This window comes from Rhinatrema bivittatum, chromosome 8 (assembly GCF_901001135.1).
Source record: "Rhinatrema bivittatum chromosome 8, aRhiBiv1.1, whole genome shotgun sequence".
Lineage (NCBI taxonomy): Eukaryota > Metazoa > Chordata > Amphibia > Gymnophiona > Rhinatrematidae > Rhinatrema > Rhinatrema bivittatum.
The window spans coordinates 249,639,440-249,666,955 of record NC_042622.1 but is presented as its reverse complement, the minus strand read 5'-3'; the positions used below and the strand labels follow the sequence as shown (position 1 = coordinate 249,666,955).

Sequence of the window (27,516 nt, the reverse complement as noted above, 5' to 3'; positions counted from 1 at the left end):
CCTTTTAAATATGGGGGTTACATTAGCTATCCTCCAGTCATCAGGTACAATGGATGATTTTAATGATAGGTTACAAATTTTTACTAATAGGTCTGAAATTTCATTTTGTAGTTCCTTCAGAACTCTGGGGTGTATACCATCCGGTCCAGGTGATTTACTACTCTTAAGTTTGTCAATCAGGTCTACCACAACTTCTAGGTACACTGTGATTTGAAGAAAACAACTCAACAAGGGTTCATTTTCTACTGATAAACAAGGGCTGGAACTGGGGGTGCTGGCTTCCACTTTACCCAGGTGGAAAGCAGGGAATTATTGTAGTGCCTGCTACGAAACTGCATGCCTCTAAGACACGGAACTCTCCAGCGTGGGGGCAAACAACCAGCAGGGGGCTGAACCAGATGAAGCTCAACTCCTGGGGTATCACATGGGACTGGGGCGGAAGCCAGTGGCTGGCTGAGGGTTCTCCTAGCTGGAGGCTAGAGGGAGGAGCTGTCGTTGGGCCCAGTGGACCCAGTATCACCCCTTCCCTGGTGGTTGATTTAAGCTGCCCTGCTAAGTACGACCCTTGGCTGACCTTTAATCCGGTTTCCCCTCCCAGCCAGTCCCATATCAAACACTCTGAGATGGCTCTGGCTGTTCAACGGCAGTAAAGCGAGGCGAGAGCAGAACCATCCTCAGCAGTCAAAACCATCCAACAAGAAAGGGCAATTTAGCCTGCTCCAGAGAGAAGCTGTGACCCCAGGTACTGTACGTAAATCACCGTCTATTTATATCACGCTAGTGCGTTCAGAGCATGTAACAATAGGTTTGGGTTTGCAAGGAGGCGAGCAGGGTGTGATGATATGCGCAGCAAGTGAATGGAGGAGGAAACGGTTACGTACAGCGAGTTGACAGGCCGATTCAGTATGATGAGCTCGGCCGAGCTTACCTTTAGCCCCGGTTTGGTCGCGCATTTTCGACACGCTATTTTTACCCCTTATACAGCAAGAGATAATAGCGTGTCGAAAACACATGGCCAACCCCCCCGAAACTAATAGCACCCACAACATGCAAATGCATGTTGATGGGCCTATTAGCTATTCCCGCGCGATACAGAAAGTAAATGTGCAGCAAAGCTGCACATTTTACTTTCAGAAATTAACGCCTGCCCAAAGGCAGAAGTTAATTTTGGCCGGCACAGGGAAAGTGTACAGAAAAGCAGAAAAACCTGCTTTTCTGTACACCATCCGACTTAATATCATAGTGATATTAAGTCGGAGGTTACAGCAAACGAGAAGTGCAGGATCAAACCCATACAATGCGGGGCCAGCTGTTTCCATAGATTTGGGTCTAAATATAAAATGTTAGAAGAACAATCACAAATGGGAATCAGTGGTAAAGTCAGATTCCAATAGATTTTCGTCTAAACTATAGAAACAGATGTTCAGAAAAGAAATAGCAGTAGGGAAATTTACTGATGGAAACAGTGGCAGTGCGAATGCAGAACAGTTCAGTCGGTTAAAGCCTATACTGGAGGTGGGGGGACAGGAAACACGAGTCCAGGGTATCAAGTGACACATGTCAAGACGGTAGTCTCCTGTACATCAAATATGGATAGATGAATAAATAAATATGAGGTGCAGGACCTAGTGACCACTATCTGTTTGGAGCAGCTGGAGATCTAACTAGGGAAGAAGTGAAGTGACTGACAGCAGTGATTATTGTAGGGGGAGGGGAGGGTGTGTGCCAAGTCTAGGGCCTTGGCAGGCAGGCAGCATGGACTGAAGGATGCTTCAAAGGTTTCCAGTTGCTTCCTGAAAGTTAGAAAGTCTGGAGCAAGTCTGATTAAAGGGGAAAAGGGGGTGTCGGAGGATTAGGACTCACCTGCATACCTGGGAGCTTTTTGAGTTGGCCTCACCCTGAGATCGCTATTGATTAGCAGAGGGGAAGGAATGGAATAATATGATTCAGCTTTCTCTCTTCCACCCCCCACTAATCCGCACGTTCTCTTTCTCCCCCCCCTCCCCTGTCCCCCCCCCCCCCCCCCCCCCCGCAGAGATAACCCCAGCATAATTCCCCTTCCTCTTTGCTCCCACCCCCTATAAGTTACAGCTCCATGACTTATGCACCCTCTCTCTGCCCTTAGCTGAGTGAGTCCAGAATCACAGCTGCAGGCTTTTTGTGTGTCTCGCAGGTCTCTTCTCCAGTTTCTGCCCTCATGCTGCTTGCAGTAGCTGTTCCATACTCACCCTATGTCTCCTGTTCTCTGCAGGCTTACTGAGGAAGCAGGGTGGCTGAGCTGTATAAAGAGAGGCCCTGAGATTTCTAGTGAGATCCTGCAACTGATGCAAGTTCCTTCGGGGTGAAATCCTGAGAGCTCCCAGGTATGCGGAGAAGCCCTTGGCTGCTGTATCCCTAAAGCAAAGGACTTACAGGCCAAGTCTGATCACAGGGAGGTTACCTGGCTTGGCAGAATTCACAAAGTTGCCATTTGCAGTCCATAAACAATGGCATCTGCATGTCATTTTATTTAGATTTTCCTCCATGTGAAAAAAAGTTTGTGTTTCGAATCATCTTTACAGCAGAATTTAGCCAATATCATGTGTGTGTGTTTGTGTGTGTCCAGGTTGGGAAGAGGGAGGGGTCAGGGATCAGTTCAAATTATAAAGCAAGCATTAATCATGGTGTACTTTGGCCGTCCTGGCAGGGTTTTACACAAGACTGGATGTTGCAAACATTGGCAGAGGATCTAAATGCTGACCTTCTCCCCATGGACCTAGTCCAGGCTGCAGTCTGTTCCAAGAATGAAGAAAATGTTTCCTAAAAGACAACAAAGGTGGTTTGATGTCGTAAGCACCCCCCTGTCCTGGAAAAGTCCTGCAAGGCTACTGGAAATGTTAGCATGGGGTGGGGGAGTGGCACTTTATAAAAGGCAGCCAGCTCTGCAGAGGCACCTACTGCTCGGAGACTGAGGCTCCCACCGCAGGTAAGAGAAAATTCCTCTCTCGCCCCCCCCCCCATCTTTCTCCAGAGGTCTGCAGAGATAAATGCATCAGAAGAAAGCAATAACATCCAGATCCCTTTCCGTACAAGGGGAGGAGCGGTGGAGATTCCAGGGGACTCTTCTGTATCCCTGCATCAGAAGAGCAAGTCATTTAAACGGAGGTTTCTGTGTGACACAGCGCAAACGACTGGATTCCATCTATGCTCACTTTTGCTCCTTAGGGCCTGGATCTGTGCGCAGGCATACCAAGCCTGTGTCTTGGGCAGCAAAATTCTGGGGGTGGCAAACAGAACAATCGTTTTACCGCCTCCAGTTCTGTCCGTTCTGCTGCTGCTGTCTGCAACTGTGGGGCAGAAGAGGCCGCCACCCCTTCTATGCATCTTCCCTCCCAATCAGTGGCACAACAATGATCAAACTGGGCCCCTACTAATGACAAAATCAGAGGTGGGGATACAGAGCAACTGCAGGGGGGGGGGAGCCCATGCAGTTTCCATATCGTATGGGAGCCATGCAGGCTGAAGTTGACTAAGCTACTCAGGCGTACCCTGCTTGCTGGGTGTCCCCTTCATTGCTTGGGCCCCACTACCTCCAGCACTGCTGTAGAAAAGCTGCCACTGCCTTCCTCCTTCCCTAAGGTGGCCCTCAATGCCAGAGAGCAGCCGACTTCCATTGCCGCTCACACAGCGAGCAGGGCTGGAAAACTCGCTGGCTTCCTCTTCTGCATGCAGCCCCAGTTTGGGGTCCAAAGCGTGCTGGTGCTACTACAGGCAGGGAGCAGGGATGAAGAGCTGCTGCCTGGTTCCCCTCCTGCTGCTAAGGTGAAGGTAGCTTGGGAATAGATATGGGTCAGCAGGTGAGGGAACTAAAGGAATCAGATCTGAGGTTTCGGGAGAGGTGGGGATCAGATCCGAGTTTCGGGGGTGGGGATGAAATTAGAGGGAGGAGAGAATGGAATCTGTGGTGTGGGGAGGAGTAAAGAGATTAGATGTGAGGTTAGGTGGGGAATGGAATCAGACGTCTGCCAGGGCAGGGGGTATTATGGGATAGGATCTGAGATTGGGGTGGGCATGCAGCACCTAGGGGTGCCAAAATCCATCACTGATTAGAACACAGTCAAAGTAAGAAGCAACTAGCCCATCACGAACTATCTAGATTTCATACTGTGTAGACTATTGGTATTCAAAGTGGAGCATGGGTAAGAGTTCAGGGAGCAGCAGGGCATGTGGCTGAATGGCTGGAGTCTGTCTGCAAGCTTGATCTTCTTCCTTTCCAACAGTGTGCGGCTGGGTCAGGGTACAGGCTGCTGTCGCCTGGCATGGAGGCAGGGAATGTGCCACGACTGCTTACAGCTGCCATGTAACTAGCACAGAGTTGAGCCCCCAGACTCATTAGGCTGGTGATCTCAGAGCAAGAGGACTGCAGAGACTGAAGGTTTATGTGCTGTGCCCTGATTTCTAGCTAGGTCTGACACCAAACTCACTGCATGGAACAGTGAGAGAGTGTCTGGCAGGAACCCACCAGTCATTCCTCAGATTTCAAGTGGGCAGAGAGAGTCTAAAACTAGAAATCAAATTATATTTTTTAATTAGGTTTGCATTGTTTGAGTATTATGTGCTGTTCTTGTCGCCCCCATCAGAAGAAAGATGTCGAGGAAACAGAAAAGACAGAGAGAAGAGCAACCGAAACAATAAAGAGGATGGGAATGGCCCTGCTGTAAGGAAAGGCTAAACAGATTAGGGCTCTCCAGCCTGGAGAAGAGACGGCTGAGAGGGGATATGATAGAGGTCTATAAAATCATAAGTGGGGTGGAAAAGGTAAATAGGAGCAGTCATTTAATTTTTCAATTAGTATTAAGAATAAGCAGAGTTGCTTACCTGTAACAGGTGTTCTCACAGGACAGCAGGATGTTAGTCCTCACATATGGGTGACATCATCAGGATGGAGCCCAATCACGGAACACTTTTGTCAAAGTTTCTAGAATTTTGACTGGTACCTACTGGGCATGCCCAGCATGGCACTAACCCTGCATCCAGCAGGGGTCCCCCTTCAGTCTCGTGTATAGCAAAAAGTACATGCAAAAAATAAAATAACAAATTGCAAGTGAACCCAACTCAGCGGGGTGGCGGGCAGGTTTCATGAGGACTACCATCCTGCTGTCCTGTGAGAACATCTGTTACAGGTAAGCAACTCTGCTTTCTCACAGGACAAGCAAGATGGTAGTCCTCACATATGGGTGAGTAGCAAGCTGAGGATGCCCGAGCAATGCACCAAATGCACCCAAAGATGTGCAACAGGCACAACAACAGGGGTGAATTTGAGTAGGAGGGCATCCTGAAAACCCTGAACGGGTCTCTGGTAGGATGTTGGGTAGTTAAGCTGAGACTAAGTTGCGTAGAACAGACTGGCCAAAAATGGAATCTTGTCTGCCAGCCTTATCTAAGCAATAATGGGCTGCGAAGGTATGGAGAGAGCTCCAGGTTGCAGCCTTACAAATATCAATAAGTGGCACCGACCGAAGGTGAACCACAGAAGTTGCCACGGCCCTAACAGACGGGCTGATACAGTAAAGGCGCGGCCACAGTTACCCCCGTTTCTAACCCGCTGTGTACTCACAATTTGGCCGCTTAAGTCTAACCCGCGATTCATTATCTGTTTTTACCGATCCTTACCGCTTCTTTTACTCGACGCGTATCCCTTTCCGCCCGCGGCATGTATATGTATGTAAATGATCCGATTAGCTATTCCCTCCCATACAGTAACGTGCGCCCCAACTATCTCCTTTTTAACCTGCTATCTTGCCGTGTCTTTTACCTGCTAATTTACCGCCTACCCTTACCCCTGCGTTAGAGGCAGGGGTAAGGGTAGGCGGCAAACTTTCCCCCAGCCCCCGCTCACCTGCCCTGGCAGTGTAGATGGGTGCCGGTCTCCGGGGCAGCCCCAGTCCTCTCTCCCCTCCTCCCGAAGCAAGGCTCAGGGCGAAAAGCGACTCGACATGCTATTTAAGTATTGGGAATAAAGTGTAACAAAAGTTAACTTACTTTTTCTTACAGTCCTCTCTGCCCTTCTCCGGAGGCGCGCACCGCGGCTCCCCTGCCTCCCGGGGGCAGCCGGCGGCGAAAGCGGCCCCTGCTAGCGAAGATGGATGAACGCACGCCCTTTGTGCAATTTGGGCGCTCAAGCCAGCAAAGGCGCATGAACGGGCGTGCGTGACGTCACGCACGCCCATTCATGCGCCTTTGCTGGCTTGAGCACCCGTCAATTTGGGACGGGCGCTCAAGGCACCGAAAGCGTATGAATGAACGCCGTGACATCACGCAGGCCCGTTCATGCACCTTTGCTGGCTTGAGCGCCCAAATTGCACTACGGGCGTGCGTTCATCCATCTTCGCCGGCAGGGGCTGCTTTCGCCGCCGGCTGCCCCAGGAAGGCAGGGGAGCCACGGTGCGTGCCTCCAGAGGAGGGCAGAGAGGACTGTAATAAAAAGTAAGTTAACTTTTGTTAAGGGTAGGCGGCAAACATTCCTCCAGCCCCCGCTCACCTGCCCTGGCCGCGTAGATGGGTGCCGGGGCAGCCCCAGTCCTCTCTCCCCTCCTCCTGAAGCAAGGAGTGGAGAGGCTCAAACGGAGGTTTCATGAGCCGCCCTAAGACCACGTTAAGGTCCCAAGTGGGAGCCGGAGGGCGCAATGGAGGTTTCAGTGGAGCAACCCTCTCATGAAGCGTGTGACTAAGGGCTGTGTCGAAATAGAGACATCTCCTATTCCGTTGTGGAAGGCGGCTACCGCACTGACATGCACTCTTATAGAGGAAGTTTTCAGATCTGATTCTGACAGATGTCAGAGATAGTCCAGAAACTTCGCAGTGGAACAAGTGAAGGGGTCTATGGACATAGACGTGCACCAGACCGTAAACCTTTTCCACTTGGATAGATAAGAGTGTCTCGTGGAAGGCTTTCGTGAAGCTACCAGGACTCGGGATACTGACTCCGAAAGGTTAAGGGGTTGAAGTATTAACCTTTCAACATCCAGGCCGTCAGTGACAAGGCCTGGAGATTGGGGTGGCGCAGGCATCCATTGCTCTGAGTTATCAGAAGCGGATCCTTCCCTAGAGGGATGCGACGTTGAACTGATAGATCCTCAAGAATTGGGAACCAGACTTGGCGTGGCCAATGAGGGGCTATCAGAATCATTAAGCCCTTGTCCCTTCATAACTTCACGAGAGTCTTTGATATGAGTGGAAGGGGGGGTACGCATAGAGGAGACTGCTGGACCACGAGAGGGCGAAAGTGTCCCTCGGCTGTGAGTGGCGGCTGCGAGTGAGCAAGCAGAAGTTCTCTACTTTGCAGTTGTGGAAAGGATGCAAAGAGGTCTATGTGTGGATACCTCCAACTTTGGAAGATTGTGTCCTTTTACCGCAAGATGATAGACCATTCATGCGGATGGAAGGTCCGACTCAATCTGTCTGCCAGAACATTGTCCACGCCCGCCAAGTAGGTCGCTCTGAGGTACATCGAGTGGGAAAGAGCCCACGCCCATATCTGTGCAGCTTCCTGACACAGAAGGTAGGAGTCCGTTCCCCCTTGCTTGTTGATGCACCACATCGCTACCTGGTTGTCGGTTTGATCAGGATGGTCTTGTTTGAGAGGCAATCCTGAAAGACTCTGAGGCACATCTGATCGCTCGAAGTTCCAAGAAATTTATCTGATGTTTGCTTTCCTCTGGAGACCAGGGACCCTGAGTCTGTAGGTCGTTGTCATGAGCACCCCAACCTAGATTGGAGGCATCTGTCATTAGGACAATTTGAGGCTCTGGAACCTGAAAGGGAAGGCCTTGAAGAAGGTTGGAGAGCTGCATCCACCAGGCCAGCAGCAGGTGGAGTTGCCTGGTAACGTGGACATTGCTGGATATTGGATGGTAAGCTTGAGTCCACTGGGATTTTAGAGTCCACAGCATGACTCGCATGGCGAGGCATGTCATTGGAGTGACATGTACAGCGGACGCCATGTGATCCAGCAAAATGAGAAAATGACGAGCTGTCGAATAACGCCGAATCTGGAGGCATTGTGCGAGGGATATGAGAGTACGAGCTCGATCCTGAGGGAGAAATCCTCTCGCCTGCATGGTGTCCAGGTTGGCTTCTATGTAGGATAGGGTTTGAGATGGAACTAGGCTGGACTTGGGGTAGTTGATCAGAAATCCGAGATAGTTAGATAGTTAGACATAAGGAGGCTAATGCACCCATCTGAGTCGGAGCCCTTATCAGCTAATCGTCGAGATAAGGGTAGACATGGACACCCTGACATCTCAGATAGGCTGCTCCCACTATGAGGCACTTGGTGAAGACTCAAAGAGCGGATGAAAGGCCGAACAGCACCCGGTACTGAAAATGCTGGGGGCCGACCAGGAAACAAAGGAATTTGCAGTGGTTCGGAGTGAGCAAGATGTGTGTATACATGTCCTGAAGATCTAGAGAGCAAAGCCAATCTCCTCTTTGTAGAAGAGGCAGTAGAGAACCCTAGGTCACCATCCTGAACTTCTCCCTCTGTAGATATTTGTTTAAGGCGCGCAGGTCCAGTATTGGACGAACGCAGCCTGACATTTTTGGGATGAATAAATACCTGGAATAGAGCCCCTGCCCCTGCTGCGAGAGGGGCACTGGTTCTATTGCCCAGGATTTCAGGAGGGTTGATACCTCCTCTTCCAGAAGAGAGGAGTGGTCAGATGAACCCCACGTTGGCCGAGGTGGGGAGTCTGCTGGTACCGATAGGAAGTTGTGGTAGCCCTGGGTCAGTGCAGCAAGTACCCCACTGGTCTGAAGTGATCATGTGCCAAATGTTGGTGAAATGGCACAGCCGACCGCCGACTGGTACGGACAGTAGAGGAAGTTGGCTTATGCTCTCCAGCAAGGAGTCAAAATCCAGCAGCTGGGCCCGGTTGAGGTGCTGGCTGGGTCTTCTGAGGTTGGGCTTGCCTGGGCTGACCCTTCTGATAAGGTCTGGAAGGACGGCCCCGAGTGGCTTGAAAGATGGTCGCTTAGAGTCCCTTCAGAATGTTCTCTTAGAAGTGAATGGGAAATCAGAGGGTACTGAGGAAAGCTGGCGCAGCGTTTCATGGTGGTCCTTTAGCTGTGCCACTGTTTCCTGATTTTGTCCCCGAAGAGATTATCTCCAGCGCAGGGTAGGTCTGCTAACCGGTCCTGCACCTCTGGTCGTAGGTCTGAGTCCTTCAATCAGGCCCACCTTCTTGCACTAATCCCCACTGCAGACCTTTTTTAGCTAGAGCATTGAGTGGATCTTGGAATTGTTCTGGTAAAGATTCAGAGAAATCTTGGATCTTCTTGAACAGGTCCCTGTTATACTGGGTCATGTAAAACTGGTAGGAAGCAATGCGAGAAATGAGCATTGAGCCATGGAAGACACGCCTACCAAAAGCACCCAGGGACCTCTGTTCTTTCCCTGAAGGTATGGAGGAATGAGGCTTAGAACGTCATGCCTTCTTCTGGGCTGACTCCACAACCACAGAATGGTGAGCCAGCTGTGTTCTTTGAAAACCAGGGGCTGTCTGGTCAAGGTAGGTGGCATCTGTCTTTCGGTTGACAGGTGGTACCGAGCCTGGGTGCTCCCAATTCTTTTTCAGCAGGTCAATTAGGATTTCATGAATAGGAATAGACATGATTTCCTTTGGGGCATCCAGAATTTTGTGCCTCGAGTCCTCTTCTATCTGAAGCTGAAATTGAATCGTTTCAGACATTTCCTTTATGAAATTAATAAAGGAAAGATCCTCTGGAGGAGAGCGTCATCTTTCCTCAGGGGGAGAGGGCTCTGAAGGCAAATCATTAGAATCCTGGGAAGAGTGATCACCAGAGGGAAGAAATGGTGTTAGTCCTGAAGGATCAGGCCTAGGCATCGATGGTAACGGAGGAGGCACAGACGGTATCGACGGCAGCACCGACTGTGGCACCGAAGGCATCGATGGTATCACCGATGGAGGACGATGCGGTACCGATGGCAATAAAGGTACCGATGGAACCAGTGACATCGGGTGAGTTGGTGGCAAGATTCCAGACGGCGGTATGTGTATCGGTGTTTCTTCATCTTCCGACGACAAGAGTATTGGCGTGGATGGCGGTGGAGGCACCGGTACTCTCGGTTCCACCAGTGGAAGAGCACCGATCAGCACATCCAGTCTACTTAGGAGCGGTGCAAGCACTGTGGGTATCGGGTCGGTGACTGGGCTTGCATCGGTGTTGGTGCCGATGGAGGTTGGAATCCCTGAAGTGTCTTACCGATCAACCGATCCAATTCCTCGTGGAAGCCTGGGGCATGTAATCCCCAGCTCCGGAGTGGAAGGCAACAGAGGTGTAGCCAGAGGGTCCACCGGTAAAAGTGGAGTCGTGGCTCCCTGCACCGATGAAAGTGGGGAACGCCTTGGTGATCTGGTCGCAGAGAAGGATGGGGCCTTCTCTGGACAGGATTCTTTGTCGGTGGCTCTGTCGACGCCGATGCCTTGCCTGGATCAGCAGATTGAGTCTTCCGATGACGGTGTTGACACTTTTCACAATGTTCTCCTCGATCCTTCTCCTGAGGCGATGAGGAAGAAGTCGAAACCTTTGGAGTAGTCGATGCCGGTCAGGCAACACCGGTGTCCTGCTGCTGGCGAGAGGTCGATGGCACCGGCTCAGACGAAGTCGGTCGATGGAATCTGGGGCTTTGAATGAAAAAGAAACTCCATAGAAACATAGAAATGACGGCAGAAGAAGACCAAACGGCCCATCCAGTCTGCCCAGCAAGCTATGCACTTTTTTTTTTCCTCTTACTTGTTACGCTTGGCTCTTAGTACCTTTTAGTTTTAATTCCCTTCCACCCCACCATTAATGTAGAGAGCAGTGTTGGAAGTGCATCTAATTGAATATGTAGCTTAGTTAGGGGTAGTAACCGCCTCAATAAGCAAGCTACACCCATGCTTTTGTTTACTCGACTATGTAATTTAGTCTTGTTGGTTGTTGTCTATATATATAGATACTCTTTTCTACATTGCCCCTGCCATTGAAGCAGAGAGCTATGCTGGCTATGCGTTGAAGGTGAAGTAACAGACTTTCTCCCCTGCCGCTGAAGCAGAGAGCTATGCTGGCTATGCGTTGAAAGTGAAGTAACAAACTTTCTCCCCCTGCCGTTGAAACAGAGAGCTTCAACGGCAGGGGAGAAAGTCTGCCGTTGAAGCAGAGAGCTATGCGTTGAAAGTGAAGTATCAGACTTTCTCCCCTGCCGTTGAAGCAGAGAGCTATGCATTGAAAGTGAAATATCAGACTTTCTCCCCTGCTGTTGAAGCAGAGAGCTATGCTGGATATGCATTGAAAGTGAAGTATCAGTATCAGACTTTCTCCCCTGCCGTTGAAGCAGAGAGCTATGCTGGATATGCGTTGAAAGTGAAGTATCAGTATCAGACTTTCTCCCCTGCCGTTGAAGCAGAGAGCTATGCTGGATATGCGTTGAAAGTGAAGTATCAGACTTTCTCCCCTGCCATTGAAGCAGAGAGCTATGCTGGCTATGCATTGAAACTGAAGTATCAGACTTTCTCCCCTGCCGTTGAAGCAGAGAGCTATGCTGGCTATGCATTGAAAGTGAAGTATCAGACTTTCTCCCCTGCCATTGAAGCAGAGAGCTATGCTAGCTATGCGTTGAAAGTGAAGTAACAGACTTTCTCCCCTGCCGTTGAGCAGAGAGCTTCAACGGCAGGGGAGAAAGTCTTCCGTTGAAACAGAGAGCTATGCTGGATCTGTGTTGAAAGTGAAGTATCAGACTTTCTCCCCTGCCGTTGAAGCAGAGAGCTATGCTGGCTATGCGTTGAAAGTGAAGTAACAGACTTTCTCCCCTGCCGTTGAAGCAGAGAGCTATGCTGGTTATGCGTTGAAAGTGAAGTATCAGACTTTCTCCCCTGCCAATTGAAGCAGAGAGCTATCCTGGCTAGATATGCATTGAAAGTCAAGTATCAGGCTTATTTGGTTTGGGGGTAGTATCCGCCATAACAAGCAAGCTACACCCCGCTTTTTTGTGAATGCAAATCCTTCTTTTTTTTTTTCCACATTTCCTCTTACCCGTTGAAGCTTAGAGCAATGTTGGAGTCGCATTAAACCGTGTGTATGTATATTGAATAAAGGTATTATCTCCAGGTAGTAGCCTTCATTCCCGCGAGCCACCCCCTCTTTCATTCACATCCTCTAGACTTGATGGATCCACAGTGTTTATCCCACGCCCCCCCTTTGAAGTCCTTCACAGTTCTGGTCTTCACCACTTCCTCCGGAAGGGCATTCCAGGCATCCACCACCCTCTCCGTGAAGAAATACTTCCTGACATTGGTTCTGAGTCTTCCTCCCTGGAGCTTCAGCTTGTGACCCTGGTTCTGCTGATTTTTTTTTTGATGGGAAAAGGTTTGTCGTTGTCTTTGGATCGTTAAAACCCTTTCAAGTATCTGAAAGTTTGAATCATATCACCCCTGCTCCTCCTTTCTTCCAGGGTGTATATATTTAGATTCTTCAATCTCTCCTCATAAGTCATTCGATGAAGACCCTCCACCTTTCTGGTCGCCCTTCTCTGTACCGCTTCCATCTTGTCTCTGTCTCTTTGTAGATACGGTCTCCAGAACTGAACACAGTACTCCAGATGAAGCCTCACCAAGGACCTGTACAAGGGGCTAATCACTTCCCTTTTCTTACTCGATATTCCTCTCTCTATGCAGCCCAGCATTCTTCTGGCTTTTGTTATCGCCTTGTCACATTGTTTCGCCGACTTCATATCATTAGACACTATCACCCCAAGGTCTCTCTCCTGCTCCGTGCACATCAGCCTTCCCCCCCCCCCCCATTGAATACAGTCCATTCGGATTTCCACTCCCCATATGCAAGACTTTGCACTTCTTGGCATTGAATCTCAGCTGCCATATCTTCGACCACTCTTCCAGCTTCCTTAAATCCCGTCTCATTCTCTCCATTCCTTCTGGCGTGTCCACTCTGTTGCAGATCTTAGTGTCATCCGCAAATAGACAAACCTTACCTTCTATCCCGTCCGCAATGTCGCTCACAAAGATATTGAACAGGACCGGTCCCAACACAGATCCTTGCGGTACACCGCTTAAAAACCCGCTCTCTCTTCAGAGAGAGTTCCATTTACCATCACACATTGTCTTCTGTCCGTCAACCAGTTTGCAATCCAGGCCACCACCTCGGCACTCACTCCTAAGCTTCTCATTTTATTCACCAGTCTCCTGTGCAGAACCGTATCAAAAGCTTTGCTGAAATCCAAGTGATGACATCAAGCGCTCTTCCTTGATCCAATTCCTTGGTTACCCAGTCAAAAAGTCAAATAGATTTGTCCTGACAGGATCTTCCCTGGTGAATCCATGCTGCCTCTGGTCCAGCAATTCTCCGGACTGTAGATAGTTCACTATTCTCTCTTTCAACAGTGACTCCATTACTTTTCCCACCACCGAAGTGGAGGCTAACCAGTCTGTAGTTACCAGCCTCTTCTCTGTTCCCACTCTGAAGTTAGACTGTTGTATTTCCCAACCGTCCTAGCTCATCCCTTAATTATAGGCAGATGCCACTTTCACAAAAAAAAAAAAACAAAAACAAAAAACATCAACAAAAACTTTATTGAGAATTCGATCAGACCCCGGTAGCCCACTACCAGACACATAGTGAATTCACTAATACATTAAAGGAAGTTAGACACATTCCTACTGCCCATAGCAACCTAAACTTAACTAGGAACTGATCAAAATTGAGATGAAGGCAGCAGTCCAGCAGCAAGAGGGGGGCTTCCCAGTCTTTGCATCGAGTGTCACATGTATGATTTTTTACCCACCGGTGAGAAGTTGTACATGTGCATGCGATGCAAAGAGCTCCTGGCTCTCAGAGAACGAGTCCGATCTCTGGAGGCTAGAGTGGCAGACCTGGACGAGCTGAGGCCAGACAGAGAGGTATATAGATGAGACCTTCAGGGACATAGTAGTCAAGTCCCAACTTCAGACTGGCAGCCCTGGTGCTGCCTTGGAGGAAGAAGGTTCTCATGATGGGAGAGCACCAACCAGGTTGTAGCAGGAAAGGATCCTGTAGCAAGGACCTGCTCTCTAGGTGATGCATTGTCCTTTCGCACTGAGGATATCTCCCCAAGGCCTACTGCCCAGGAGGGAAGGGTTAGGTCGGCCGTCATAGTTGGTGATTCGATTATTAGGAAATGTAGATAGCTGGGTGGCTGGTGGGCCATGAGGATCGCCTGGTAACATGCCTACCTGGTGCGAAGGTGGCGGACCTCACGCGTCACCTAGATAGGATTTTAGACAGTGCTGGGGAGGAGCCGGCTGTCGTGGTACATGTGGGCACCAACGACAATAGGAAAATGTGGGAGGGAGGTTCTGGAAGCCAAATTTAGGTTCTTAGGTAGAAAGATTAAATCCAGAACCTCCAGGGTAGCATTCTCTGAAATGCTCCCTGTTCACGTGCAGGTCACCAGAGGCAGGCAGAGCTCCGGAGTCTCAATGCATGGATGAGACGATGGTGTGCAAGGAAGAGGGATTCAGTTTTGTTAGGAACTGGGGAACCTTTTGGGGAAGGGTGGAGTCTCTTCCGAAGGGATGGGCTCCACCTTAACCAGGGGTGGATCCAGACTGCTGGTGCTAACCTTTAAAAAGGAGATAGAGCAGCTTTTAAACTAGACAAAGGGGACAGCCGACAGTCGCTCAGCAGCGCATGGTTCGGAGAGAGGTATCTTTAAAGGATACTAATGATGCATTAGAATTAGGGCATCCCGACAGTGAGGTTCCAATAATTAGAAAAGCAGTCCAAGTGCCTGTAACTAAAAACTCACCTGAGCTAAAAAAATTCTAACTTATCCCTATCATTAAAAAGCAGAATGAAAATACAAACAAAAAACAAACTTTGAAATGTTTGTATGCTAATGCCAGAAGTCTAAGAAGTAAGATGGGAGAATTAGAATGTATAGCAGTAAATGATGACATAGACTTAATTGGCATCTCAGAGACATGGTGGAAAGAGGATAACCAATGGGACAGTGCTATACCGGGGTACAAATTATATCGCAATGACAGAGAGGAAACACTCGGGAGGAGGTGTGGCACTTTATGTCCGGGATGGCATAGAGTCCAACAGGATAAACATCCTGCATAGACTAAATACAAAATTGAATCTTTATGGGTAGAAATCCCTTGTGTGTCAGGGAAGACTATAGTGATAGGGTATACTACCGTCCACCTGGTCAAGATGGGGAGATGGACAGTGAAATGCTAAGAGAAATTAGGGAAGCTAACCAAATTGGTAGTGCAGTAATAAGATGGAGACTTCAATTACCCCAATATAGACTGGGTAAATGTATCATCGGGTCACGCTAGAGAGATAATGTTCCTGGATGGAATAAATGATAGCTTTATGGAGCAATTGGTTCAGGAACCGACGAGAGAGGGAGCAATTTTAGATCTAATTCTCAGTGGAGCACAGGACTTGGTGAGAGAGGTAACGGTGGTGGGGCCGCTTGGCAATAGTGATCATAATATGATCAAATTTGATTTAATGACTGGAAAAGGAACAGTGTGCAAATCCAAGGCTCTCATGCTAAACTTTCAAAAGGGAAACTTTGATAAAATGAGAAAAATTGTTAGAAAAAAACTGAAAGGAGCAGCTACAAAAGTAAAAAATGTCCAAGAGACGTAGTCATTGTTAAAAAATACCATTCTAGAAGCACAGTCCAGATGTATTCCACACATTAAGAAAGGTGGAAAGAAGGCAAAACAATTACCGGCATGGTTAAAAGGGGAGGTGAAAGAAGCTATTTTAGCCAAAAGATCTTCATTCAAAAATTGGAAGAAGGATCCAACAGAAGAAAATAGGATAAAGCATAAACATTGGCAAGTTAAATGTAAGACATTGATAAGACAGGCTAATGAGAGAATTTGAAAAGAAGTTGGCTGTAGAGGCAAAAACTCACAGTCAAAACTTTTTAAAATATATCCGAAGCAGAAAGCCTGTGAGGGAGTCAGTTGGACCGTTAGATGATCGAGGGGTTAAAGGGGCACTTAGAGAAGATAAGGCCATCGCGGAAAGATTAAATGATTTCTTTGCTTCGGTGTTTACTGAAGAGGATGTTGGGGAGGTACCCGTAATGGAGAAGGTTTTCATGGGTAATGATTCAGATGGACTGAATCAAATCACGGTGAACCTAGAAGATGTGGTAGGTCTGATTGACAAACTGAAGAGTAGTAAATCACCTGGACCGGATGGTATACACCCCAGAGTTCTGAAGGAACTAAAAAATGAAATTTCAGACCTATTAGTAAAAATTTGTAACTTATCATTAAAATCATCCATTGTACCTGAAGACTGGAGGATAGCAAATGTAACCCCAATATTTAAAAAGGGCTCCAGGGGCGATCCGGGAAACTACAGACCGGTTAGCCTGACTTCAGTGCCAGGAAAAATAGTGGAAAGTGTTCTAAACATCAAAATCACAGAACATATAGAAAGACATGGTTTAATGGAACAAAGTCAGCATGGCTTTACCCAGGGCAAGTCTTGCCTCACAAATCTGCTTCACTTTTTTGAAGGAGTTAATAAACATGTGGATAAAGGTGAACCGGTAGATATAGTGTACTTGGATTTTCAGAAGGCGTTTGACAAAGTTCCTCATGAGAGGCTTCTAGGAAAAGTAAAAAGTCATGGGAATAGGTGGCGATGTCCTTTCATGGATTGCAAACTGGCTAAAAGACAGGAAACAGAGAGTAGGATTAAATGGGCAATTTTCTCAGTGGAAGGGAGTGGACAGTGGAGTGCCTCAGGGATCTGTATTGGGACCCTTACTTTTCAATATATTTATAAATGATCTGGAAAGAAATACGACGAGTGAGATAATCAAATTTGCAGATGACACAAAATTGTTCAGAGTAGTTAAATCACAAGCAGATTGTGATAAATTGCAGGAAGACCTTGTGAGACTGGAAAATTGGGCATCCAAATGGCAGATGAAATTTAATGTGGATACGTGCAAGGTGATGCATATAGGAAAAATAACCCATGCTATAATTACACAATGTTGGGTTCCATATTAGGTGCTACAACCCAAGAAAGAGATCTAGGGGTCATAGTGGATAACACATTGAAATCGTCGGTACAGTGTGCTGCGGCAGTCAAAAAAGCAAACAGAATGTTGGGAATTATTAGAAAGGGAATGGTAAATAAAACGGAAAATGTCATAATGCCTCTGTATCGCTCCATGGTGAATACTGTGTACAATTCTGGTCGCCGCATCTCAAAAAAGATATAATTGCGATGGAGAAGGTACAGAGAAGGGCTACCAAAATGATAAGGGGAATGGAACAACTCCCCTATGAGGAAAGACTAAAGAAGTTAGGACTTTTCAGCTTGGAGAAGAGACGACTGAGGGGGGATATGATAGCGGTGTTTAAAATCATAAGAGGTCTAGAACGGGTAGATGTGAATCGGTTATTTACTCTTTCGGATAGTAGAAAGACTAGGGGGCACTCCATGAAGTTAGCATGGGGCACATTTAAAACTAATCGGAGAAAGTTCTTTTTTAGTCAACGCACAATTAAACTCTGGAATTTGTTGCCAGAGGATGTGGTTAGTGCAGTTAGTATAGCTGTGTTTAAAAAAGGATTGGATAAGTTTTTGGAGGAGAAGTCCATTACCTGCTATTAAGTTCACTTAGAGAATAGCCACTGCCATTAGCAATGGTTACATGGAATAGACTTAGTTTTTGGATACTTGCCAGGTTCTTATGGCCTGGATTGGCCACTGTTGGAAACAGGATGCTGGGCTTGATGGACCCTTGGTCTGACCCAGTATGGCATTTTCTTATGTTCTTATGTTCTTGTGAAGCGGGACCACCACCGCTCTTCTCCAATCACTCGGCACCACTCCCGTTTCTAGGGATCTATTGAACAGGTCACATGTGGACCTGCCAGCACATCTCTGAGCTCCCTCAGTATCCTGGGATGAACCTCATCAGGTCCCATGGCTTTGTCCACTTTCAGATTCCTCAGCTCTTCCCATACACTTTCTACTGTAAATGGATTTTCATCTACTCCACTCCCCTCCAGTTTCTTGTTAAGTAGAGATGGTCCTTCTCCAGGGTCTTCTTTAGTGAACACAGAACTGAAGTATTCGTTTAATATTTCTGCCATTTCTTCGTCACTCTCCACACATTGATCCTTTCTACCTTTCAATTTCACTATACCACTTTGAACTTTTCTCTTTTCGTTGATGTATCTGAAAAATGTTTTGTCACCATTCTTTATCTCCTTGGCAATCCTCTCTTCCGCTTGACTTTTTGCCATCTTGATTAATTTCTTCGTCACCCTCAGTTCAATCAAATATTCTTCTTTGTGGTCCTCCCTTTGGGTTGTTTTATATTTCTTGAATGCTGTTCTTTTGGCCTTTATTTTGTCAGCCACCTCCTTTGAGAACCAGATAGGTTTTATTTTTCTTTTGCTTTTCTTTACTTTTCTAACATATAGAGTAGTTGCCTTGGTAATTGCTCCTTTTAGATTGGTCCACTGCTGATCCACATCTCTTTCGTTCTCCCAGCCTTTTAGTTCTTCCTCCAGGTACTTCCCCATTTCCTCAAAGTCCATGTTTGTGAACTGCAAAACTTGGGTCTTTGTGTTTCTTTTCTGTATCCTTTTTGTGATATTAAACCATACCATTTGATGATCACTGGTGCTGAGGTGGGTGCCCACCTGGATGGCGCCCACTGGTGCTGAGGTGGGCGCCCATCTTTTCTAAGCGGGCCTTACGGCCCTTCGGCGTCATTTGGGCACATTTGGTGCAAGTTAGGGTGTCATGGTCGGACCCCAAGCACAATACACAAACTCTATGTGGGTCTGTGATGGACATTGTCCGAGGACAATCAGGGAACCGACGAAAACCCGACGCCATGGCTTCGACAAAAATTTAGCCGCGGTGCAGTCAATGGCCAGTAGGCCCCGAAGGGAAAACTCGACAGGAATCGACCGCAAACGAGGGTAAAGCCTTACCTTTCGACACAGAGTACGGATATCGATAGGGGGACCCCTATGGGGTAGAATGTTTGAAAATTTTGAAAGAAGTTCCGTGAGGAAAATTCCTGTCAGGAATCTCTATAGAGCACCTTAACCCGTGTGGCTACTGCTGCGTGGAAAAAAAAGAGACTGAAGGGGGACCCCTGCTGGATGCAGGGTTAGTGCCATGCTGGGCATGCCCAGTAGGTGCCAGTCAAAGTTCTAGAAACTTTGACAAAAGTGTTCCGTGATTGGGCTCCATCCTGATGATGTCACCCATATGTGAGGACTACCATCCTGCTTGTCCTGTGAGAAAGGGACACTCCTTGGCACTAACAGGTAGCAGATTTCAAACACATTTTTTAAACTATTCTTTCCATCAATGAACAATTAAGGTATGGAATTTGTTGCCAGAGAATGTGGTCAAGGCTCTGCTAATACAGCTGAGTTTGAACTGGGTTTGGGCAAGCTCCTGGAGGACAGGTTCATAAATGATTATTAGCAGGATGGACATGGGCCTCCACCTCTTACAAGAGGGAATGGACTTTCCTATTAGGATCTGCCAGGTTCATCCAAATGGCCCAGATTGGCCACTCTTGGTCTCATACCTGGGAGCTTCTGAGTTGTCCTCACCCTGAGATTGTGGTTCATTTGCCAGGAGGGTGGAGCAAGGAATAACACACATCAACTTTCTCTGTTCTAACACCTCTCTCTCTCCCCCGCCAGCACTCGCACATTTGTCCCCTCCAGCATTCTTCCCCTATCCTCCTTCCCTGCCTCTGGCAGGCTCTTCACTCCCAGCCCCCTGCAAGACACAGCTCCCTGACTTGAGCACCTTTGCTCTGCCCTCCTCTGAGTTGCAGGTTCTGGAATCACAAAGAGGTGAGCACTTTTTTCTGCAGCCCCTTTCCCATTTCTCCCCACATGCTGCCTGCAGTGTGTGCTCCAGGCTGACCCCCTCCTCTCTTGCTCCCTGCAGGCTTCCTAAATGGGGTGTCCTCAGAGCAGTTCCCTGGAGAACTGGCAATTGATGCAAATTCCAGAGAGTTCCCAGGCATATAGCCTAGGCAAACAAGAACATTAGGCTCTCTCCCACCATAAATACATTCTTAAACCCCCACATACGTGTGAGCACCAGTACATTCACTTCTACATCAATTATATCACATTTATGCTAACATTCAGGCTGATGCAATAGCGTGCGGTCAAGCTACTGCACAAGTTAACCCTCGGTTGGATGCGCATTTTGGACGTGCGTTCATAATCCCTTATGCAATAAGGGGATTAGCGTATCCAAAACATGCACACAAACTAGTGCATAGCTAGTAGTGCTCATCACATGTAAATGCCATGTTGATGAGGCTATTAGTTAGTACCCCCAATGTGCCCCGGAGCTGGCATTAAGTCTTGAGGAGCCCCAAAAGTTGAACAGAAGCAGAAAATACTGCTTTTCTGTGGTTCATAAGAACATAAGAAATGCCATACTGGGTCAGATCAAGGGTCCATCAAGCCCAGTATCCTGTTTCCAACAGTGGCCAATCCAAGTCACAAGTACCTGGCAAGTACCCAAACATTAAATAGATCACAAGCTACTATTGCTTATTAATTACCGACATGGCAGTTTATGGATTTATCCTCTAGGAACTTATCCAAACCTTTTTTAAACCCAGTTACACTAGCTGTTGTAACCACATCCTCTGGCAATGAATTCCAGAGCTTAACTATGCATTGAGTGAAAAATAATTTTCTCCGATTAGTTTTAAATGAGCTACTTGCTAACTTCATGGAGTGTCCCCCGATTTACATTAACTTGTTCAAGTCCTTTCATGATTTTGTAGACTTCTATCATATCCCCCCTCAGTCGTCTCTTCTCCAAACTGAACAGCCCTAACTTCTTTAGCCTTTCCTCATAGGGTAGCTGTTCCATCCCCTTTATCATTTTGGTCACCCTTCTCTGTACTTTCTCCAGTGCAACTATATCTTTTTTGAGATGCGGTGACCAGAACTGTACACAGTATTCAAGGTGCGGTCTCACCGTGGAGCAATACAGAGGCATTATGACATCCTCCATTTTATTCGCCATTCCCTTCCTAATAATTCCTAACATTCTGTTTGCTTTTTTGATCGCCACAGCACACTGGGCCGACGATTTAAAATTGTGGCAATATTAATTTGGAGGAACCACAGAAAGCAGCAATGTGAAAAAAAAAAGGTCTTGCCAGCGTTCAGCACTGCCACGTCTCCTGGGTGCCCAATGCTAAGGACATGCTAGGGACGTACAACTTATCCCTAGCGCATCCTTTTTAATGTGGCGGCTCATTTTCCTATTGCATCGAGCACCCCGGAGAGGCGATTGTGTGTGCGTTTAAAAAAAAAGTGTGTCCAGTTTGGATGCACATTTTTAGCGCGTCAGTATTGCATCTGCCCAAATATCACATGCCCCCCCCAAAAAAAATCCTGTCCCTGCCCTCTCTTTCCCCCCTTCTCCCCCAGCATAAATACATCACTTTACTATGCTACCTTCCTCATCCTACCACACTCCCGGCAAAACCACATCATCTCCATCATCCTCCCACCCACCCTGGCATACTCACTTTCATCATCCCCTCATCCCTCATATTCATGGAGCAACAATTCTTACCTGCTACTACTGTATTTCCTCTGCAATCAGAACTGTATGAAGTTGGTGGGACTCATGAGACTACAAGGCCCCACTCGGTTCTGATTGCAGAGGAACGGCGGCAGCAGCAGTAGCAGGTAAGAAGCTCGGCTTGCAGTCTTCTCCTGCCAGCTGGAGGTCAGAAGGAATGGGCAGGGAGAATAGGCAGAAAGTCTTCTGTGGTCAGCAGCTGATTCACTGGGGTAAAAATCCACTGGTATGCTGGTTGGGATCTTCTGAATTACAAAAATTAAGCAGGTGAAATTGCACATTACTCTCAATATAAAACTGCATTCATTCATATAACCAATGAAAGATATACGCAAAAATTTACAGAAATGTAAAACATGTACAAATTTTATTACAGCAACTTCATAGACAAATAGAACAACACATGTACATAAATAACTAAAGGGCAAAGATACAACCTCACAATAAGGGAATACCCTACTGCACGATAATTTCTCATCTATATATAATCATTCAATGAGCACAATAAAAATCCAACAACCAAATTCCCATTCATACCTCATTCATGTCATTAAAATTCGAGACATATGGACTATATCTCAATATCTAAAATACTGCCCACATTTCTTTTATCTATCTATTATCTATTAATGCATCAAAAGTCCTTCTTAAAGATGATACATCTATTGAAAATACTTTACATTAAAGGTTCATATAATTCATTCACAAGACCTTCGGAATCTGAAGAATGCCTTCCAAATGTATCGAAAACAATCTTGTCCTGTCACAAAGAATCTTCCCCTATTAAAGGTTCATATAATTCATTTGCAAGACTTCCCGAATCTGAAAAATGCCTTCCAAATATATTGAAAAATAATCTTGTGCCGTCACAGAGAGTCTTCCCTTACAAGGGACCCTCATTTCACCCAACCGGGCTTCCTCAGGGGGATAAATATCCTACAATAGGCAAAATTAACAAGTCACCATTATACACAGAAAATAAGACTCACTGCCCCATTCTAATCATATTGAAAATTAAAATATTACCACAGAAAATCTTTTAAATCTGCATTATGAAGCCAAATGGCATTACATCAATAATACCCGATTTAACGGTTTCCTCTTCACATCACTCCTATGAAGCTACTGAAACACAGAAACAAAAAATTAGATTTTAAATGTTTTACATGCAAATATCTTGTGCATATTTATTGGGGATATCCTGAAAACCAGACCTATTTTTGGCACTCCAGGACCAGAGTTGCCTACCGCAGATCTTAACACACTAACATACTGTTGCGTTCCCCCTTGCTGCTGCGCTACAGGAGGTCTCTTACCTTCCTCCAGAGGCCGCTCTGAAGCCAGGGCCTCGCCTGTGTTCCATCCGGGACTTGCTCCAGGGCCTGAGAGGCCTAGCTGTTCCTGTGGCGTCGTGCCTGTGTTTGGACTTCCTGCTTTCAGCCACGCCCGTTTCTCTAGGGGCTGGCCCGCAGCTCTCTTCCCCAGTTATAGGGCCAGCAAGGGGCGGTCCTGTCTAACTCCTCCCAGGGAGTTGCCTACAACCTCCAGTATATAAGGACTTGCTTGTTAGTTCCTGTTTGCCTTCGGATTGGGTTACACAGTTGTCTGTGGCCGCTCCCGATCCAGGTCCTCCGTGGTCTGCCGTGTCTAGATGGTACCTTGTCTCGATGTCTGTTTCAGCCCTTGCCCTGATGTCTTCGTGTCTCTGCCTTGACCTACGTCCTCGTCTGGTTCCTGAGCCTTCTGTCCTGTTGGGCCCTGGAGTGGCCAACAGGAGGGATTCGTCCCACGGGCTCTTGAGCTTCTGCCAGCTGAAGGGGCTTCGGATGTTAGTATCCCAGCATCGGAGTTCCTGCCCGCCTGGATCTTTCCTATGTCTCGCTTCAGCCCTTGCCCTGATGTCTCCAACGTCTTGCTTTAGCCTGTCTTGGATGTCTGCTTCAGCCCCCGTCTGATGTCTTCTGTAAAGGACTCTGTCTGCCCTCGCCTCTGTCCGGCCTGCTGCCCATTGCCATTCCCAGCGGCAGGTCCGAAAGGGCCGGGAACAGTCGGAGGACCGTTCATTAGTCAACTTCCCCGTGTTGGCTACCATGGGCATGCAGGTCCGGCTGAGGGTCAGACTCCCTGCTTCTGTTCCTGCCTGCCTGGCTCACCATGCCTGCTCAGCTCACCTCCCACGGTGTGGCTTGGGGCTCCTCCTTGAGTCCTGCCGTGGCCCAAGGGCTCACCACCCACTTACGACGACCGCGCTCGTAACACATACTACCAATTGATATGAGTAAGGAGTTAAGAACAGGGGTTCCCAAACTCGGTCCCTATAAATGAGAAAGAAAGTGTGAGAAGAGGTACTAGAACCCTGGTTCCCAGCCTGTTGCTGTAACTTGGGATCCTTAAATTTGGTCCTTGAGGGCCACAACTCAATCAGGGTTTTCAGGATTGCCAGTATGAATATGCAAGAGATCTCTCTGCATACAATGGAGGTAGTGCATTCAAATAGATCTCAAGCATATTCATGGAGGCAATCCTTAAAATCCAACTTGATTACGGCCCTCAAGGATCCCAGGTTCTAATACCTCTGCTCACACTTTCTTTCTCATTGCCACAGGTACGAAACTAGATTGTGAGCTCACTTGGGCAGGAACTTACCACACCTGAATACTTATCACCATTGTATAGCACTGTGTACATATATGAGCAGATTTATCAATTGGCAGAATAGGCAAATGTGTGGCTGGAGAAAGTACAGAGAAGGGCAACCAAAATAATAAAGGGAATGGAAAGGCTCCCCTATGATGAAAGGCAAAGAGGTTAGGGCTGTTCAGCATGGAGAAGAGAAGACTGAGGGGGGATATGATAGAGGTATTTAAAATCATGAGTGGTCTAGAACGGATAACTGTGAATCGGTTATTTACTCTTTCAGATAATAGAAGGACTAGGGGGCACTCCATGAAGTTAGCAAGTAGCACATTTAAAATTAATCGGAGAAAATTCTTTTTCACTCATCGCACACTTAAGCTCTGGAATTTGTTGCCAGGGGATGTGGTTAGTGCAGTAGTGTAGCTGGGTTTAAAAAAGGTTCGGATAAGTTCTCGGAGGAGAAGTCCGTTAACTGCTATTAATCAAGTTGACTTAGGGAATCATCAGTAGCATGGGATCTACTTAGTGTTTGGGTACTTGCCAAGTTCTTGTAGCCTGGATTGGCCATTGCTGGAAACAGGATGCTGGGCTTGATGGACTCTTGGTCTGACCCAGTATGGCAACTTCTTATGTTCTTATGTGTCACTTGTTTTACATCATCAGCTATGGTCCAGCACCACTACCACTGTTTTTCCTTCTCATTTTCTAGCTTCACATAGGAAAGTTGTGGGGAGGGGGCCGTAGACTGTCAACATAGAACTAGATGCAGATAAAGACCATGTGGTTCATCCAGTCTAGCCGGCCACATCTCCTGCTCATCTTTATAGTCCCTTCCTCTTCCTCAGAGATTCTCCAAGCTTGTCCCATGTTCTCTTGAACTTAGATATTTTCCTTGTCTCCACCACTTCCACTGGGAGGCTATTCCACACATCCACCATCCTCTCTGTAAAGAAATATTTCCTAAGATTACACCTGAGTCTACCCCCCTTTCACCCTCATCCCTAGAGTGTCCTTTCCTGTTAAGCAGCCAGAGGTATAAATCCACTGCTGGGTACACCCAGTAGTTTTATATAATGATTATTATATTTTTCTGTATCTCACTAATAGTTTGAATTGATTATAACTCCAATGCCTTTATTTTGTGTATAAATAAAGAAAGTTAAACAATCCCCCCCCCCCCCCCAAAGGGTCTTGGTTTGCATTAAACTAATCTCAAAACCCCTTCTAACGTTAAATCAAATGTGGTCATATCCATGCAGTGACTAATTGCTCCATTTCCTGTTTATAAAGCCTATCATTCCTAAAGATGAGTTCCTGGCAGCCTGCTCTGGTGACCTTTCTATCGTTCCTGTGGTTACAACGCATCGAGGCATGCCCAGCTGAGTGCCAGTGCACCACCATCACAAGTGACAGAGCTGTCATCTGCACATCAGAAAACATCTCCACCTTCCCATCCTTCTTTCCTACATATTCGCTCATGATCACTGTTCAATTTACCAATATCAGCAGCATTGTCCCTGCTGCCCTAATTGGCCTTCTCCACCTGGAGGTCCTTCACCTAACAAACAATAAGCTAGCAAGCCTGCCTGAAATCCTATTCCAGGACCTCGCACAACTGCACACCTTGGATCTGAGCAATAACCTCTTGGAGTTTCTACCTCCCAAAATCTTCAGTTGCACACCTGCCCTACGTTCCCTCGTGCTGAGTGACAATCGGCTGGCTGCCTTGGACCTCGAGTGGTTTCAGGGAATACAGCAGGTGGAGTGGTTGGATCTATCCTGGAATCGGCTCCAGAAGGTGCCTCTAAACTCCTTCAGCAATCTCACCAATCTGAGGATTCTTGACCTCTCTCACAACCAGCTGGAAGAGCTCCCAGTTGAGATGCTCTTCAACTTGTCCATGCTGGAAAGGCTCATACTGGAAGGCAATCAACTTCACTCCATTGCAGAAGACTTCTTCATGTACACGTCCAACCTGAAGTTCCTATTCCTGCAGAACAACAGCCTGGAGAAGCTGCCCACTGAAATTTTCCATCCCTTGCCCCAGTTGGACACCTTGGACCTGTCTCAGAATAAGCTGAGTTCCATTCCTCCAAGATTGTTTGAGAAGAATTTGAAGCTGGGGCACCAGAACGGGAAGGGGCTCGATCTCTCTTGGAACAGATGGCACTGCGATTGCTACTTGGTCTACCTGCACGAGTGGGTGGCTACCAAGTCTGAGATACTCTACTCATTAGAGGATACAGTCTGTGCTACTCCGGATCAGCTAAAAAATCAGCTGATCTCCAATGTCTCTCAAAAACTGCTACACCATTTCTGTTGACTCCTTCATCTTTCGTGGTCCTCTCAAGTTCTCCGTACCCATAACTACATCAATTCAGTGGGCCAAGAAGCTAGTGAGGAGTCAAGCTTCACAGTCCACCAACATAAAAGGTGCTCAGCTCAGGCTTGGTAGAATCACCTAGTATTAAAACATCCATGCTCGCCAATTGTGAAAAAAGGACTACTATTATCCTGGGAACACAGGTCAGTAGATGGATGCATTCATCATATCCAGAAATTCCATCCTTTATTCCTGGAGTTTCTATTTCTTCCAGTGGGAGATGAACCAGGCCTGGCAAGGAAGACTTTGGCCATTCCTGACCATTTTTTTAAAATTTGTATCCCAGCACATTGATTTCTAGTCCCCACTTGTACGCAATAATATGCATCAGAATGTCAGGGGTGTCAAAAGGCCAAGACTGACTTAGTCTCCCTGTCTGCATAGAAATTGGATCCCTCAGCAGTGCTGTCTGAATCCTGCATGTGCACACAGCCCACGGCAGCCTGGTATCAAGCTCTGTAAATTATCAATGGCATCCACAAGAGCCCAGTCCAATCTCACAGGTTTAAAATAAAGAAAGCATCAGGAGAGACTAGGAAGAATCCTTCCCAGGGCAACCGTCCTCCTCCACCTGGCTCTCAGCGACTCCTTTTCTCACTTTTTCCCTCTTAAATGGAAACAAAATGTTCCCATGCCATGCCTGTAAGTTTATGACATGACCGAGAGCCTGGGGAAGCTTTCAATTAAACCGAATTGCTCCAACTGTGAGCACAATCTATCCTGATTTATCTCGTCAATAAAAAAAACAAAAAAAAAAGACTCCATGTAGTCTAATGAGTCCTCTTCTTCCATACTTAACAAGCGAT

The 27,516-nt window shown here is 47.2% G+C and overlaps 1 protein-coding gene across 2 annotated transcripts; it reads left to right on the top strand.

The window, feature by feature from the left end:
• The first annotated feature begins 2,846 nt into the window (after positions 1 to 2,846).
• Positions 2,847 to 27,469, top strand: LRG1 (leucine rich alpha-2-glycoprotein 1). Of its 2 annotated transcripts, XM_029614543.1 has the most exons (3): positions 2,872 to 2,965; positions 4,620 to 4,797; positions 25,618 to 27,469. In XM_029614543.1, the coding sequence occupies exon 3, from the start codon at positions 25,634 to 25,636 to the stop codon at positions 26,648 to 26,650; it is 1,017 nt and encodes a 338-aa protein (XP_029470403.1). In that variant the 5' UTR covers positions 2,872 to 2,965; positions 4,620 to 4,797; positions 25,618 to 25,633; the 3' UTR covers positions 26,651 to 27,469. The 2 variants fall into 2 exon arrangements, with proteins under 2 accessions (XP_029470404.1, XP_029470403.1); XM_029614544.1 differs by lacking the exon at positions 4,620 to 4,797 and having other exon boundaries at positions 2,847 to 2,965.
• Positions 27,470 to 27,516: the final 47 nt, after the last annotated feature.

Coding starts and splice junctions, on each gene's coding strand:
- LRG1 (XM_029614544.1), top strand. CDS start 25,634: ATGAGTTCCTGGCAGCCTGCTCTGGTGACCTTTCTATCGTTCCTGTGG.